This window comes from Canis aureus, chromosome 19 (assembly GCF_053574225.1).
Source record: "Canis aureus isolate CA01 chromosome 19, VMU_Caureus_v.1.0, whole genome shotgun sequence".
Lineage (NCBI taxonomy): Eukaryota > Metazoa > Chordata > Mammalia > Carnivora > Canidae > Canis > Canis aureus.
Window position 1 is genome coordinate 36450046 of NC_135629.1, and position 18729 is coordinate 36468774.

The 18729-nt window shown below is 42.5% G+C and overlaps 1 protein-coding gene across 6 annotated transcripts in view; it reads right to left on the reverse strand.

The window, feature by feature from the left end:
• The window catches only part of CACNA2D3 (calcium voltage-gated channel auxiliary subunit alpha2delta 3), an 832272-nt gene that overhangs the window by 265137 nt on the left and 548406 nt on the right, over positions 1-18729 (reverse strand). For all 6 annotated transcript variants that reach the window (XR_013357842.1, XR_013357841.1, XM_077858494.1 and 3 more), the window contains one exon: positions 13174-13307. Coding sequence is in view for 4 of the 6 variants with exons in the window: in XM_077858494.1 (XP_077714620.1) it covers positions 13174-13307 (134 nt within the window). In the remaining 2 variants the exon portion in view is untranslated. The remainder of the gene's footprint in view (positions 1-13173; positions 13308-18729) is intronic.

The following is an 18729-nucleotide window of genomic DNA, read 5'->3' on the forward strand; positions in this document are numbered from 1 at the left end:
GTTGGACTGAATGGAGAAAAGCCAGGTTCAAAAAAAAAAAAAAAAAAAAGCCAGGTTCAAAGAGAAGACTGAGAGAAAATATGGATCGGGTTATCAAGTGATTCAAATATAGGTTCCCCTGGGTTTTGGTGAGTCTATCTACACTTTAGATACTCTAACTCACTAGTTAGTACTTAATATAGCTTGACCGATTGTGAAGCACTTTCAAGCTGGGCCTTGAAATGTTCTTCTGAGGAAGACAGAAAAAGTCATCTAAGCCTCAGGATGGTCCTGTAAAGTGTAAGGCCACTCCTGCCCACGGATCCCTTCTTAGAATACCACGGGAAGTGAAATGATGAACAAGCAGTGCCTTTGAATCTGTTCTCAAAGGAAGGATCTTTCACAATCAGAAACAAATGCTCCTCAACAGCGTGCTAAGTGAGAGAGAAAGAGATAGAGATGAGCACCTGCTCCTGCTTCATCTCAGGTCACCAGCAGTTTGATCAATTCACAAGAGAAATCAGTTATAAGAGCATTTAATAACTGTTTCCATCAACCAGCAAAGATGTTGATGTTCCAGACTTTTTGACTAAACATAATGGAAACTGATTTGAAAACATGTTCCTTTTGCCCAAATAAACCATGTCTTTGTTTTTCTTTTCTTTGTTCAGAACAGAAAAGAATATTCCTGGAGGCACCGAGTGCCCTGCTTGGTTTAGATATTTAACAGTAGAACGTATCATCAGAAACATAATGCTGAAGGTGCCCCCAGTTGCTATAGGACTCACAAACAGGTGTGAAAAGCCAGGAAGTAATGATCTTTGAGAGCCAAGAAGAGGTAAAAGAATGGTCCTCTGTCATATTTCAATAGAAGCAGCTGAAGAGCCCAGTTAGGTGAAATACTCTCATCTATGGTATCTCTGAGCCATGGTCTCATAGGCAATTCATTTATAATTGACACAGCCATCCTTATGGAACGAGAGTAGCAGAATTAAATCTTTTATATGGAGAAAATTCTGTGTACAGCAAGAGAAGAGAAACTGGCAGCTGATATCAAACCACAGGCTGATTCTCTGGGATTATTTTAATTGTTCTTCATGCTGGTAATAAGAGGAATGCTTTCATTTTAGTTTAAACCAGGTCAGAGCATGAGAATCAGCTCTGAGAATCTAAGTTGCCCAAATATCTGGGCCATTAGGGGGGAAAAGCAGCACAGATCTAGTTGTGGTGGCCAAAATACCTCCCTCAGATCTCAGAAGGCAAAAGGGAGAGGGATTTCTAACCCCTACGTAGCACATGGATGGGTGAAGAAAGGGCAATGTCAAGGTGTGGGAGGCAGGGAGAGGACTGGGGGATACTTGTTGGAGCAACTGGAGCTAAAAGAAAGTCATGATTCTAAGAGTTAGTATTAGAACCCAGCTGGGGATGCAACTTATAGAAGCCTTGGGTAGAAAAACAGAGGTCCAGAAATGCCACCTCCTCTAGACTCTGGTCATCTCCTCCTGCTCATACCTCTTTCTTACAGAATCTGTGATCCATAGCCCTGGGCTGATCTATTTCCATCATATGACCTTTCCCCAGACACAGCTGATTGGCTAAGTGGTACACATATGACCTAAATGGGATGGCAGGCTAGAGTAAGTTCTATAATTTTCTCAGAACTGAATTCAGAGACACAAACATCTCTGGTGGCTCTGAACTGGGACATCATGTTAAGCAGGACTTGGAGACCATGTTTCATCCATGAATGAGGGTTGTCAGGAGAACTGGTCTCCAGAGAACATAAAAGAAATACAGATATTTGAAGGAAAAAGCACAGGAAATTTGGTTTCCTAATACAATTATGGTCACAACCTCCCAATCCCCACAGCCATCCTTCTAGCTCAATGCACTACCTTGCTATAAACTTAGGGGCACAGCAGATAATCCACAGCAGAGAATCCCATTTTGCCATTCTCAGAGGTTGACTGTCTAGGCACTGCAATGCCAAGGGGAAGCCTAAAAGTGTTTCAGAGCTTCCCTAGGCATTCAGGAGGTGGCCTAACAACTGGGGCTCCATGATCCCACTCCCCACATCCACCAGAGTAGCTCTGCTTCTCTAAGTTTTATACACCAAGTGCCCATGGGAACATTTTACTAGATAATGAGCTCTACTGCTTAAAAAACATGGTACCATAATGAATATCATATAATGGAAAACACAATCTTGGGCATGGATTAGTTTTGGGTTCTATAAACAAGTTCTATGCAGGACTCTGTTACTTTACAGCCCTCCCAGTATCAAAGACTTTTGGGACGGGTTTCTTCCTCACTCTGTGAGATTCCAGCCATCAATTAGCTCCACCTACCCTCTCAGAATGTGGTTGCAACCCAAACAGGACTATTATGGATTTGATATAGATGCTGCAAGAGAAAGGGAGAAATCAAGGGTATAAAACAATGAAAGCTGGCAGATGTTAGAGGTCATGTTTGCTACTCTGTAGAGTGGGAAACTGCCTGTCTGGGAACTAAGCCAAGAAATCGAGGAACTCGTAGGATTAATCGGAAGTTGAAAACATGGGAGTGATTCCTGAAGCTAATCACGCCTCAAGACAGAACTACATAGATATTTTGGTTCCAAGAGTCCACAAATTCTCATTTTGACCTTTACTACTTTGAGTTGAGTGCTGTCACTTATAAACAAAGAATACTGAATAATCTATTGCTCTAAATGATTATTCAGGCTTAATGGTCTTATCCATTTCCATAAGGTCTTATCTATTTCTAGAGGCTTTGTCCTTTCATTAGAGACAGTTACAAATCAATATACTATAGTAGCAGAAACAGCCATAAATCTAAATATCTAAAAAAAACTCTAGAAATCTATTTTTTTATTTTCAGCCCTAAGCTTTTTTATTAGTTTATAGTCATCCATAATGTATTAAACATCTTTCCTGAAGATATTTTTACAGTTTCAATTCATAGTTTTATAACATGAACTCAAAGAAAAAAAAAAGTTGAGCTAGAACCCCCACTATTTAGTAGAGAAATCTAGAATCAAATGGAAAAGGAAAATATTTGGATAAATATAAATGGTACCAGAAATCAGGAATGCAGTCTTTTTAACATCACCATCTCCTGGCAAAAAAAAATAATTATAACAGTAATCTGTTTCAATGGAAATAAAGTACTATAATATTTATAGTCTGTGCCAGAGTTATAATGACTGCAGGGGCAGAAGTGAAGTGTCACAGCATGCTCCACATGTTTTTAACACGGTTTCTAAAGGCTCTGGAGGCTATTAAATTTAATGAACCCATCTGCTATGAAATAGAGGTCCCAACGTAATCAGTTTCCTCCATGCCATGTAATGCAGATGGCATTCTCTGTTCCACGACCCAGCAGGATGGTTTATGTTTCTCTATACGTGTGTCTTTTTGTTTTGACGACTTGAACTTCTTTGATATGCAACGGTGTCTTGGGAAAATACTGTAAATTCAGTTTCCAAGCCCCAACTACTTCCTTATGATGGCTTCAACCCCTTGAGTAATTGCTTCTAGGCAGTAAGATACTGTAGCTTAAAGCAATCACCCAAATGACTCCTAAATGGCCTAGGTACCATTCCTAGATGGGAAACTGAAACAAATGTGCAATTTATCAAATGCAAAGCATTTTCTCCAAGTTGGACTTAGTGGGGGGTGAGGAGGAAGGATACACGTCCAATTTGCAAATACAACTAAATTGGTTTGAAAGTTCCTACAAATTGCATTCTGAATTGCATTACCAGCATCAGGGAGGGGCAGCAGGGCTTGGCAATGAATTCTCATTATTTTAAATGGTCACATTCCCACTGTTTCTAAAAGACTTCTCTGCTTCCCTTCTGTGTGTCACCATGATCTGTGTAAACTTCCCTGGAGGAGTTGATCAGGGATGCTGATGCTTCCTAGGTTTAATGCAGGTCCTACCCTGCACAGCAAGTTGGGTAGCATTCCCGAGATGATTAAGTCCCAACTGGAAAGCACAAGTCATTTGCTTGCAAAATGGAACAAATTCCATTGTTAATGATTTTTTGCTCTGCACCTAAGAGATAATGACTGTGCACAACTTGTATTCAGATAAGAAGCCCATGAATTTCAGAATTCTGGTGTTTGCTGTTTTGTCAATTAATACACGAGATCTTATTAGATTAAACATAATTAACGTTGTTAACATTAATTCATTTATTTGGGCTTCACCAGGAAAGCAAATTGAATAGAACAGCCAGGCAGGAAACAGAATATTTAATCAGACTGGTAATACTAGGCGGGGAGGATGGGCCCTGAAAGGAAAATTCTGTTAGTCCCACGTCTACATCAGACTTAGTTAAATGCAATCCTTGACTCACGTACAAGAATCTATATTTAGCCTATACAAACTTTTATCTTCAGCTTGTCCAGACTCAGAAACGTATGAATCAATATGTAATTAATAAAAAGGGAAAGTACGATACTCACGGGTCATTTTAAGCTATTCATTTAAGTATTAAATCAATTCATAATTATATTTGTTGCTGTGGGTCTTTAGCCGTAATGACGGATGAATCAAGCAAACAGGAATTCCTTTTGCCTTAACCACCAGATAATTAAAAAGAAGGAAGGCTTTTAAGACCATGTTAAGCAAACTTGTGGAATCAAGCATCTACATTTGCTAGATAATTGACAAATACCTACCCCTTTAGTATTTGGTAGAGTACTATAAATAATACATACATAACACATACATAAGAATACATAAATCAGCAGTGTTACAAGTCTTCTGATTCTGAGAAACAAATTGAAAGCCACTTTCAGACTACAATGTCACAAGGAGAATCAGGCTCCTAGAGGCATCAGTGGTAAGTAGCAGTGTTACGATGAAGGGCAGACATGGCTGCCTGGAGACTTGCTCTTAACAGAGAATTTGCAGGGAAGAGGAGGTGGTCTTTGTATTTCTTTATGGCATTATCTTTCCCTTTCAGACCATAGCACGTGGACAGAGGCTGTTGCAATATGTAGGATTCCAAAACAGCTCCCAAGATTTCTGCCTCAGTAGGTACATGACCCTTAAATTCCCCTCCCCTTGACTATGAATATGATGGGTGTCACTAGCATGATCAGGTTACTATCACTTGACTGAATTAATGAAAAGACAGATTATCCTGGGTGGGCTTGACCTAATCAAAGAAGCTTTTAAAAGCAGGTGAAGCTTTAGAGGGATGCACTTTTGCTGGTCTGGAAGAAAGCAAACACCATGGTGTGACTGCCTGTCATCAGTCATGTGGCAGGAACATGGAGTTCTAGTAGCTAAGAGCAATCCCTAGGTGATAGCAAGCAAGAAAATGGGAACCCCAGTCCCCAGTTCAAGGGGGGGGGGTGGTAATTCAGTTCAAGGGACTGAATTCTGCCAACAATCTGAATGAGCCTGGAAGGGGGCCCTGAGCTGCAGATGAGAACAGCAGTGTGGCCAACACATAACTGCAGCTTCGTAAGACCCTGAGCTGAGGGTCTTAGCTAACTTGTGCTCAGATTCCTGACCCACAGGAACCCTGAGATAATACATTTGTGTTACTTTAAGCTGCTGTTACACAGCAATAAAAACTGACACAGGGTCCCAGTATGCTGACCCATGTCACAAGAGCACATTGGTAGTTCTAGCTAGAAATCAAAACTATGCACAGACCAAGTGGTGGCTCTCCTCTCTGTGTCTGGTAAGGTCATTGTCCACAGAGCCTACATCTCCTAAAGGCTATCAAAAGGCAATAAGACAAGAAGCACATACTAACCCTGCCCTGGACCTTCCATATTACCTTCCACTGGAACAAACACATCAAGGTAAACTACCCTTATCAAAAAGAAAAGGAAGGAGGGAAGGAGGGAAGGAGGGAAGGAAGGAAGGAAGGAAGGAAGGAAGGAAGGAAGGAAGGAAGGAAGGGGAAGGAGGGAGGGAGGAAGGGAGGGAAGAAGGGAGGAAGGGAGGAATAACAGAAGGAAGGAAGAAAGAAAGGCTAAGTATCAATTTCCTCTGAATGCATGGAAGGCTGTCCTCCCTAGTCTTACAGATGCTTTGCCCATAGTTAAGACACTAGTAATTTTTAGCAATTTTCTTTAGAGTCTTTTCAATACATTCATTTACATGTCTATAGAAGTAACAACTTTCCTTTAACAGTCATTAAGTTACTGTTTTCAATAATATTTAATTAACTTATACAATTATGATAAAATAACAGCTGGCATCAACAGGTTTGGGAAGTCTAAGTATAAAGACAATTAACTTTGAGTAAGCTTGAAACTCAACTTGGAACAGTCATAGATCAACTTCTGGTACCAGCATGGCCTTTCAGATCCAACATCCAGTGTGCCTCGAGCAATAGGCATGAACTGTGTTAGGGCAGAGAGGTACCAAGTCCTTTACATGGCAGGTAATTAAGAAGGCTCCTACCATATTTCCTTTCCTTGGGCAACTGGCTAGTACTTACCTCTGTGAGGCTATGGGGGCTCTGATGGGATGGTGCAGCACGCCCACCAGTCCTTCTTGGGAACCGTGACCCTAGGCACTAGTCCCACACATTAGTGCCCTGTCCACAATAGGTAATTAGAGCAAAGTAAATTCCAAGGGATTAATGTGCATCTCTAGAGGAATAGTGCTTCCAAGGTACTCATTATATCCAAGTGCCAGATTCTATTATCAAAATGGTTTAAGCCATATTGTAGTTACTATGTGAGACCCAGGTCAAAAAAGGAGAGGACTTCCAAAACTCCCCGCAGACAAGGAGAAAAATTCACACTGAGTTCCTGAGGTTGGAGAAGGTATTATTTACTGTGTTCTCACCATGCACAGACATTTAATCCTTCGGTCAACCCTGGAAGGCAGGCTTTATTCCCATGCTGTAAATGAAGAAAACAGCACTCAAATAACCTAAGTGACTTGCTTATGGTCTCGTAGCTCGTATAGTATAGACATGGAATTGAAGCTGAGGCTATTCTAACTCTAAATTCAATACGCTCAATTAATAAACTCAGGTAGATTGTAAATGCTTAAATATTAAAAAAATCCAAAGCTGCCATTGCTAAACCAGGACATTATGAAAATAGGGTCAATGTTAAGTGCTTCAGAATTTAGTGTCTTTCATTATTGCAAGGTGGGACATATTAGGAAAATGCTGGCTTGGGACTGTCCAGAATTGTCAGGATGGTCATAAACTTGCAATTGCTGGTCCCTCCCCAAACCCATTCATCTGGTGGAGGGTTCCAAAGTGGATGGGTTCAGCTCAGAATTTAGATTCCGCAGATGAGTTCAGGATACAAATCCTATTTTGAATCCACACAAACAACAGGGGACCTTTGTCCTTGACCTGGCCAGATCCAGGCCCAGATAAAGACTTTGAAGAGATTGTTGCTTCCTGGCCAGAGAAGGATCCATTGGAGCAGCAGCTGCCTGTCCTCACTGAACAGGCCTAGAAAGAAGGAAGATGGAAAGCGCAGTGCCTTCCCTGACTCAGCAGGTTTCTCAGCACCACCAAGATGAGAAGGGATTCTCAGAACATTGTACAAGGGGAATTATTTATCCGTGCTATTTGCAAAGATATAACAGAAGCTGGGAAAGCATAAAGGAGGTGTTGAGCTATTATTCATTTCAGGGACAAACATAGTCTGGGGGGCTAGTTTTATGTATATCAAAGGATTCTTGAAGAGGTGGAATAAATGAGCTCTGTTATCTTGCCATACCATTTTACTCAATTATGAGCCACTTAGAGCATCATTTTATTTTAAAGTAAGTAACAATGATTATGGAACAGAATGCAAATTTCATAGAATATTGAAGATAAAGCACAAGACATCAAAGACATTTCCTCTAAAACGGCATGTTCAGAGCTGCTCCCAGACCCTTACTTCGCCTCTGCTGTTGAGAATTCTTTAGTGGAAAAGCTGGAGTAGTGATGGGTTCTCCTTAGCTCTTAACTGCCCTTCATACATAAGTATATGTATGCACGTATAATAATGTGCATGTGTGTATATGATTTAGTAAATCTAAAACAATTGATTTAGGTGATTAATATGATCAAAAGCAAGGCATCATATTAATACTAAGCTTCATCCTCTTCCATGACCTTCAGGTTACATATACCCAATGGAATACTCCATTAAGTGGGATGTGTCCTCCTCCAGAAGCACGTCATGCACATTTGCTTCTCATTAGTGACACTAATTTAGATGACCCACTCTAGCTTTTGTCTGGATTCTCCTACTGTGCAGATACTACTTTTCCCCCATATATCCACTCAAAAATCTATGGGGAAGGTCTTTGAGACGATGAAAATAACCTGTTCCAAATCTTCCCATTAGTTTAGCATCCACTGATGACCTTTGCTCTAAACAGTCTTTCCCAAAATGGCTAGAAAGTGGTGCTTTTCCATCTCCATGACACCCTGCACATTTACTAAGTCAGCAGTCCACTATACACTGCACCCCTGACCACCTATCTCATTACCTCTTTAGTTCATTCCTTTGAGATTTGTTTATCTCTTCACTATCTGAAAGAACATATAGATATCTGTTTTATTTCACAGGTTATAATCCATTACTGTCATGTTTATTTTGAGGTTCAAACTGTCCCAGAGTTGACCAGTGAGGGTCCTTTCATACTGACTTCTATGTCCTTTTCATATGACCTCATTGTTTCTTGAGTACTTCTTAGTTTCTGGCATAAAATATTCCAGGCTTGGGATGCCTGGGCGGCCAGTGATTGAGTGTCTGCCTTTGGCTCAGAATGTGATCCTGGGTGCTGGGATCGAGTCCCACATCAGGCTTCCCATAGAGAGCCTACTTCTCCCTCTATGTCTCTGCCTCTCTCTGTGTGTCTCTCATGAATAAATGAAATCTTAAAAAAAAAATTCCAGGCTTTTTGGGAGGGAGAGGGGCATCTTCCTAGCCCTAGCCCTGCAATTAACAATTTCTCTAAGGAACCCTGGTGTCTTTTAATGGGGAATGGTTTTTAGAAGCTGGGGTTTGGGTTCCAGATGTGCTCATTGCTACTGGGGTGCCACTGCTTCTAGGCCTTTTCAAAGGACAGAGTTATGGTCTCATTCTGATACCTCCCATCCAGTCTCATCCCACAGGTGTCTGCTTTGTCTTGTTTACACATTTGCTCAATCCTATCATACTCTCAAAATAGATTCAGAATTGCTAGACCCATGGTACTCCAAATGACACCATAAGGAGTTTAAAATTTATTTCCCAGGGCAGCCCGGGTGGCTCAGCAGTTTAGCGCTGCCTTCTGCCCAGGGCGTGATCCTGGAGACCCAGGATCGAGTCCCACATTGGGCTCCCTATGTGGAGCCTGCTTCTCCCTCTGCCTGTGTCTCTGCCTCCCCCCTCTCTCATGAATAAATAAATAAAATCTTTAAAAATATTTATTTCCCATTCTCTCTCCCACTTAGACTCAGGATAGTCAAAGGACTATATGTTCAACATTTAATATTGTGCATAACTACTATATTCAAAGGTTTACTGCTTTTTCTTCCTTTCTTGATAATTTTTGTAGTTCATTTGAAATGCAGTTGGGGGGATCCCTGGGTGGCGCAGCGGTTTGGCGCCTGCCTTTGGCTCAGGGCGCGATCCTGGAGACCCGGGATCGAATCCCACATCGGGCTCCCGGTGCATGGAGCCTGCTTCTCCCTCTGCCTATGTCTCTGCCTCTCTCTCTCTCTCTCTGTGACTATCATAAATAAATAAAAATTAAAAAAAATAAATTGGAAACTTTAAAAAAAAAAAAAAGAAATGCAGTTGGATTCATTTGGTTCTGTTTGCATTTGCTATTAGTTCCCCCCTCATTCTTGTCAATTTTAATTTTTGAGTGCATAGAACAGCAAACTGCTTTCAAAAGTCTAAACTATGCAAAAAGGTGTATCCAGAGGCATCTCACTCCCTTCACTATCTCCTCTTCTGTCCTTCCTCCCACTTCTCATAGGTAACGGATTCCACTGGTTTCCAGTTTATCCTGGCTATGTTTCTTTTTATAAAAAGAAGCAGGTACATGCACATTTTACTTCCTCTTCTTTCTTATACAACAGGTGGCACTCTATTTGTACTCCTACATTTTGTTTTTCTTACTTAGCAATATATCCTGGTATTCACTCTATATCAAACAATAGAAATAAGTCATCTTCATTCTTGTTTTTAATATTAAGATCCATGATGTATCTGTACCACAGTTTTATCATAAGCTGCGATGTTTGGGTATTTAAGTAATTTGCAATATTTTGAAATAACATGTATTTCTGTAATGAACAAGCCTGTTTTTTCATCTGTATTTTCTTACTATTGGAGGGTCATCTTCAGAGTTCACTCCTAGATGTGGAATTGCTGGGTCAGAGTGTAACTGCAAATTCCCCATCATAGATATTACCCCATTCTGTCTTCCAAACGTGACCCATGAGTGTCCTTTCTCCCATAGTCTTACCAAGTGCACAATTAGGCTTTTAATTTTAGTCACCCTGATAGGTGTGAAATTGTATTTCACTAGAGTGTAATTTTCATTTTTCTTCTCTATGAGCGAAGCCATACATCTTTCATTTGTCAAAAAGCTGTTTTTATTATTTTTGTGAATTGTCTGCTTATGTCTTTTGCTCAATTCTTTTTTTTACAGGAATTTTAAGATTTTGCCCTCGATTTTGAAAAGTGCTTTATATATTAGGATTATTAATGACTTAATGCGCGCTCTACATCGCAAATATTTTTTCCCATGTTACCCCATGCCTTTGACTTTGCTTACTGTGGTTTTTTTACCTACAAAAGTTGGTCTTCACTTTGTTTTGTTTTTAAGGAGTCAAATTTATTTATGTTTCTTTTCATTGCATTTGGATTTTAGAGTCATTGTTAGAGAGATTTTCTCTGAACCCAGGTCATAGAGGGATTCACCCAGGTTTTGTTCTAGTGCTTGTATGGCTTAGTTTTTTAAAGTTTTGACTGCTTGGCACCTGGATTTCACCTAGATTTCTTTCTTGGGCATGACCTGATGAATAGAACTAATTTTACCTTTTCCTAAAATGGCCATCTAGCTTTCTCAAAAGGATTTATTATGAAGTCATCTTAACCCCACTGATCTGAGATGCCACCTTTATCTCTACTGAATTTCTATACGGATTTGGATCCCCTTTTTTAAACTTCCTATTCTATTGACCTGTCTGTCTCTCCAGGTGCTGGTACTACTATGCTTTAATGACAGAGGCTCTGTTTTATATGTCTTAAACTGATAAAACAAATAAAATGCTTGATTAAAGTGGCTATTTAGGGTTTGTACACAAAACCACTGGGTGACTAGTTCAATTCACTCTTGGCTAGTTTCACTGCTCCTCTTCATATCTGCTTTTCCTGCTTTACACAGCCACACATAAGAAGAGGTGCACCCACCCATGCTGATCTTATGGCCATTACTATTAGTATGGTGCCAACATAAATGGGGCAGCTCATTCATTTCGTTGCCAAGATTCTAAGCAAACCTGGGGTCAGACTAGGAAGATGATAAAAGGCCCAGGTCTCCCTAGCAATCCAACAGGGTTTTTCAGCTTAACACCCATCTCTAGGCAGGGCATTTCTCCCAGGAAGGGGTAATCAGTTCATATTTCTGTGATCCTACTGTGTCCTGTGGGCTGAGGTAGGGGAGGCTGCTGTGGTGTCCCCCAAGATAGGTTCCTACATGCTGTTCCTGCCCTGCATTTGCCTGCAGCTGCCAGAAGGCAGCCAGTGTGAGAGAGCTCATGGAGGGAAAAGCCGGCCCACTGTAGCCATTGAGATCACTCTGGAGGATGGCTGTGTCTGGGTTACAGTGATTAATGTGATGTTAATCCCAACAAAAACGATGGGAGAGAGGCCCCGTGAGAACATTTACTATCAATAAATGAAAAACACCACTCCCATCAGACTCATTATCACTATGAAAAATCACCCTGAAATTACACAAAAAACCCAGCCATTGAGCCACTGCCTGATGATTGGCAAAGCTCCTCCTTTTTTGCTAATTCAGCATCAGATTCTTTTGCTTGGGATTTGGCTTTAGAATGAACCCATGGCCAGAGTTCTGACATCAATCCATTGCCTATATAACCATCCCTGAAGCATATTTTCATTTGTCTATGGGAAGAAAATGCATCTGTGGCCTCTCCCATGGCTCCAATTCACTGCTGGAACTGAACTTTGGTCACCTTCCCAAGTTGAGCCCCCAAAATTCATCACTGGGACTGCACCTCTCAGATGGCGAGGATTGACTCTAACATGCCCATAATCATGGCTACGGACAGAATTTGCACACAGAGAAGGAAAACAAAGTAATGAGAGGAGACACAGCTTAAAAGCGACATCTCTGTGTCGACCAGACTCTTTCCCAAAGTGCCTGTGACATTCTGATATGATTTTTCACTAACCTTGCTTCTTAAGAGGACCAACACAAACCGTACAACAAAGGAAAATGTCATCGAGCTCCATTATGGAGGAAGAGTGATAGATAAAAATCAAGAAAGGGAAACCTCGGGATCCCTGGGTGGCGCAGCGGTTTGGCGCCTGCCTTTGGCCCAGGGCGCGATCCTGGAGACCCGGGATCGAATCCCACATCGGGCTCCCGGTGCATGGAGCCTGCTTCTCCCTCTGCCTGTGTCTCTGTGCCTCTCTCTCTCTCTGTGACTATCATAAATAAATAAAAATTAAAAAAAAAATTAAAAAAAAAAAAAAAAAAGAAAGGGAAACCTCACTAAAGTGGACTGGGATGCTAGAAGGGGAGGCTGGTGGGAAGCATTGTCAATGACAGACCCAACAGAAGAATCCTCAACAGAAAAGAAGCATCAATTAAAGGCCTCCAAAGGAAAAGATGTATATTGCATCTTCTACAAGAAATGAAGCACTCTTGTACTCAGCCAATGGGAAGCCATCATTGCCTTGACCTCTGGGATTCCAGAAGATTTTTGTTCAAAACAACCCTTCTAACTTTCTCCTTCTTCCATAAAATAACATCCCTTCCTTTTGTTTGTTGGACTTGCCTATAGTTTTACTGTAGCATGCTTGCCCTGGATTGCAATTCTTTGCTATTCCTAAATAAATCCATTTTGGCTAGTAAAATAACTGACAGTTTTATTTTTAAGGTTAACACGGTCTTCTGGAATTAACAGAAGAATACCTCTGGCCACCCCCAAAGGCCCTGGGGACTCACAGTGCTGTCGATGTAAGCTTCAGTCCATACCACGTCGTGCTCTTGATCGATGACTTTGGGCCGGCTCAGTACATGTAGGTATTCCATGACATTTTCCTGTACATCAGCCAAGGTGGAGATCTGGGTGAAAAATCCTGCCAAGAGACAACCAAGGTTAGTAACAGCCTGTGCATCTAGTCACCTTCTTTTGTTTCTTTTCCTATCCTTTCTAAACATTGTATCTCCTTTCTACCGTCACCCACTTCATGAGTAATGTGTTCATGGGATCTTGAAAATATAATCAAGCAGAAGGAATAATTAAGGTCAACCATAAACCCACCTCTCAGGGGAAGCCCCCTGCTCACCCTTTAGAGAATGTCCTCCCAGACTTTTTTTTTTTTAATACATACACATATACACATACACTTACACATACACCTACACCTCCTCTGTCAGGAAGGGAGAGTCCGCTTTACAGCCATTCTGCAACTTTTTTGCTTGTTTGTTTTTGTTTAGTTGAGTGGGTTTATTTCCAGTGGGAAAACTATGAACCACAAAATTTAAAGGCCATCTCATTTTTATAACCGTAATAAACACTAGCCACAATTAATTTGAAGGGGCACAAAATCTGCTGAACAGCTGATAAGCTTTGTCTCATTTATTCTTGACAACATGATGAAGCGGACATAACTGTGTCCACGATAAAGGTCAGGTGCTCAAGGCAGACTATAGAGAAGTGTTTCGCCCATGTTCTCACAGGTATCAGGCAGCAGATAAATACCAAAGGCGGACCCATGCTTAGGACTCTCTTCGTCTGTGCCTTTTGCTCCTACAGAACTTTTTGCCCTTTGTGTGTCTGAGGCGGAAACTCCAGCTCACACCCCTCATGTGGTTACCAGACCTGCCTTTTGAATATGCTCGGTTGACGTGGTTTCTAAGTAACAGAAAAAGTCCTAAACGTGCTATCATCTTGTGGATGGGGACACCGTTTTGATCTTGAGTTCCTCTTCAGCGTGAGGTCCCATTGGCTTCACAATGGGTCAGATGTTAGAAGGGCAGACATGAACTGAGCAAGATCTGGATCCCTGGTGAGGTGGCGGGGGGGGGGGGGCTCTCATTCATTCATTGAAGCCTTTCTTGGTGCCTTGGAGTGGAGAAGCAGAGATGAGCACAGCCCCTGCCTCCTGGGGCCTGGCAGGTCTAAGGAAACAGACAACTGCAAAATAGCACCATCAATATTATGCTACAAAACACAGCAGGGAGAGCCTATCCAACCCAGCTACCCTGAGGAAGGGTCAGTGCAGCTGACCCCCAAGGGATGAGTGCTGGTTAGCTAGAGGAACAGTGTATCCAGCAAAATGTGAGCAAAGTATGAGTAAGAAGGCCCAAGTCAGGCTTCTTCTAGGAGCTGAAAATAGCTCAGAATAGCTAGAGTAAGGAACTGGGGGAGAGAGGCTGGAAATCAGATGCTATAAGTTAGAGATGAGCAGGACTGTCACGTAAGGACCTTGGGAAGGAGTTCAGAATTTATCCTCCAGGCAGGGAGTCTTGGGAGGATTTTATTTTTTTATTTTTTTATTTTTTTTAATTTTTATTTATGATAGTCACAGAGAGAGAGAGAGAGGGGCAGAGACACAGGCAGAGGGAGAAGCAGGCTCCATGCACTGGGAGCCCGTTGTGGGATTCGATCCCGGGTCTCCAGGATCGTGCCCTGGGCCAAAGGCAGGCGCCAAACCGCTGCGCCACCCAGGGATCCCTTGGGAGGATTTTAATAAGGGAAACACTGTATGGATGGAACTCATGTTTCCTTCCCATGAAATAAGGACCCTTAGAACTAAGCTCATGCCATGTCCTACTTGCCAGCAAATCAGAGAAGGATATGGGTGCCTCTGAAGCCAGATCTGTCACAGCACTTGCTATAGTGTTTGTAGAGCCTCTTGTCTAAAAGTGTGCTCTGGGTAAGGAAATGCCAGCCCTTCTGTTGTCCAGAAAGGGGCAGGACCCTCCCAGGGCATTTCCAAACAAAGGCCAGCTGGTTTGAATTTGCTGTGCCAACCCCAAACCAGGTTGGGACCATGTGGTTTCTGGCTTCCTGATGACAGCTCTGCACACTGCTAATTAACATGCATTGTCACTCCCGTCTGGGGCCACGGGAAACAGGGCCCCAAAGGAACAGGCAGTGAGTGCCTGTTCTAGCTTGTGACCTGGGAGGGGGCCCATTTGCACCTTGGCACTCCCCTCTGAGGCTAGGCACTACAGTTAGGGACATCCATCTGGGTTAGTGTTCTTGTAAGGCTTCCAGGTGGCCTTTTCTTGGAGGTAAGGTGGGAAAGGCAAGTTTCAAAGTGTTGCTGGGTGAAGGGGAGCATTCATAGTTATCATGCCTTCATGCACAGCAGCTGCAACCAGTGTCTGAATCAGCAAGAAAACATTTCATCACTTTGCTAGTAGGTAAATCTTAGGCTCTGAAGGAAGGTCTTACAGCCAAAAAAAAGGCACAGAGGACAAGCCAAGATAGATGTTGCCATGTTAGGGGAGGAAAGAGCTGGAGGTTCTGGACCATCAGGATACATGGGTGAACAATTCATCATGAAGAGCAATTCTATTGGGGGTCCTGCACCAAATATGCACTGAAGGCAGCAGCTCTTAGAAGGAATTTTTCTTGGTTGTCTGCATTTTCATTCTCATGCTCAAAGCCAACAGTAAAAATCCCTGATTTAGGTTTTCCAAAATAGGGCCAAGAGAAGAAAGGGAATGAATGTACGGAGGAGGATGGGAGAGACAGATCATTACATGGGGGAGAGTAGGAAGGAAACACAATCACCCATTTGGAAGAAGACCGAACTGGGACACCATCCTCACTTGGCCTTGCTTATCACACTCAGAGTTCTGAAGAGCTGGCTTCTCCCCAGAGCTACAGACCCATAGCCAACTGTATACCTGACACCTCCATGGGGATGAGGAACAGGATTCTCAGACTCAACTTGTCCAAAGCCAACTCCTGATTTCCCTGTCCAAAACCATTGCTTCCCTGGTGGGTCCTCCCCATCTTAGCAAATGGCGCCACTACCCAATTAGGCCAAAAACATAAGAATTATCTTTGATAGTCATCATTTCCTCACCCCACCCCATAGCTAATCCAATGGCATGTTCCTCTGGCCCTACCTCTAAAATATATTGAAATTCCTCTTTCCCATCTGCATTGCTTCTAGCTGACCCCAGGACTCCACTGTCTCTTTCCCAGAGCCTCCGTGCACCTCTCCCTGTTAGCTAGGCTCCTCACGGCAGTCTGAGGGATCGTCTGAAAATATAAAGCAGATCACCACCTCTTTGCTTAAAATCCTAAAACACCTTTTGTTGAGAGTTAGAATAAAATCCAAATTTCTTACCCTGAGCATGAAGACTCTCCCTTAACTGGCCCCTGCCCACCTGGGTGACTGAACCCCTTCTGTGCTCCCACCCTTTCTCACTGCTTCAGCTCACTGGCCTTTTTCTTCCTCTCACAGGCCATGCTCATCCTCCTACCCCACCCCCAGGCCTTTGCACTTGCAGCCCCCTCTGCCCTGCACATCTTTTATCCAGTTTTGCCATGGCTGGCTTCCGTTATCTTTCAGAGCTCAGCTACTGGGATTAATTCCTCCCACTGCATCCCACTTTTCACTTTCTTTACTTGGCTTTCTTTCACTGGAATATTAGCTCCACAGCATGTTACGGAAAGCCAGTGCCTATCTTGTCCAGAGTGGCATTCCCAGAACCAGGCACAAGCGTCTGGGGGAGCCAATAGTAATGCAGGGACATTCACAAGGTCTGAATGTGATTCACCTTGCCTCTGGGCACCTGGGCCACACAAGAGCCCAACTTGTGTGCTTACTGTATAGAGAGGAAATAGCTCAGTAATTTTTCCTGGATCAATTCAAATCTAGGTTCATCAGAATCCAAAGTCATTGCTCTTAACCACAGAAGACACTGTCTCTCCCTGTAATGGGAAGGGTCAGGCACAGTGGTTTAGCGGTCCTGCCCCAGGAAGGCACCCGTCATGGGCTGTTTGTGTCTGGGTGGCTGAGAAGGTTGAGGATGGGGATGGGAAAGGTGTGGTTCTCCTCTGTAGCTCTTGGGAAATGTTCAATAAATAGTACGAAAGATCTACTGAAAACCCGGTCACAGTTCTGACTTATATCTCAATATATACACACCAGGGATGCAGATGTATGAATAGCAAGAAAAGCTGAAATTATAAAAATACTATTAATAATGTACATGGTAAAGCTTAATGCAAATTTATCATCTAGCCCCAATCCATTAAAACCTACAACTTTTCTGAAAGGCTCTTTTTTGTTTTTAAACGTTTTCGTAGAAGTTTTAGTTAACAAATGTACCTTTTGATGGATAACAGGAAGTCCCTGAGGGCTGGACACTTTGGCCATAACTGTAGGTGCTTCTCTTCTTTTCCCTCTGAATTCTCTGGAATGGCCACTTGCCCCCTTCCTTCACTCATATTTCTTTTAAAATCTAGCCCTTGAATGTTTATTCTCTTCTGTAATGTGCCTTTTTGGACTTCATATATTATGTAAGAAAACAGAATCAGCAATTGTTTGGTAATTACCAAGGACTAATTAATGCTGAAATTAGCCATCTATTACAAGTGGTCTGCTCATTTTTCTACATAACATCAATTTATTTACCTTATTCCCTTGCAGAGCCTTCTGTGAACTCTGGGTTATAACTACTCGTGTGATCAACCACAGGCACCCTGGTACTTTGTGTTTCTGAGATTTTGGCAACCCTCACTTTGAGATTTTTTAAGGGATGCCTCTGTGTGAGATGCTCCATCAGCACATCATTCAATACCCAGCTTTGCAGTGATGCAAGAGCCGAGGGCCCCACAAGTCTGCATCTCATGGGAGACCCTGGGCATGCACCTCACACACCAAGGTCCTCTTTCTGCCTTTGATGTGATGGCCACTGCTCCTGTTGGATCTTTTCAAAGGCTTTTTCCCTCTTAAATAAGACAAGCTGAAGATAAGCAAGCTCATACTTCAGTCTTGCCTGGGCAATCAGGTGGGCAGTGAGGTGAATGGTGTGACCTCGTGTGCATTCCCTAAGGGAAGAGCAGTGTTCTTGGAAGACCCTTGCAGTATTCCATCTTCCTCCTCCCTGTCAACAGCACACACTATTTATTTCTGTAAAAAAAAAAAAATGTACAGTTTTACAAACAGCTTTCTGTCTCCACAATTCCTTGTTCTTTCACAAAGACCAAACAAGGGGTCTGCTGGCCCTGAGTGCTGGGGGGTACATGTTCAGTGAATTGGAAATAACTCACTGGGAGAGAATGCCCCCCAGGGCAGGGAGTCCAGCTGCCTCTGTGAGCATCGCTCCCAAGAGTGAAGCTGTCAGAATCAGCCCCAAACCTTAGATTTAGGAGCAAACCTTTCCTTTGTGAATAATATTACACTTTTAATTTCAAATTGAATGTTAGGAAAAATAATTTGAAGGATCACATGGTAGAGCTAGGAAAGTTGGCTTGTCTGCAGCTCTACTGATCAGCCAACTCCCCCTACCTCATCTCCTTTCAGAGCC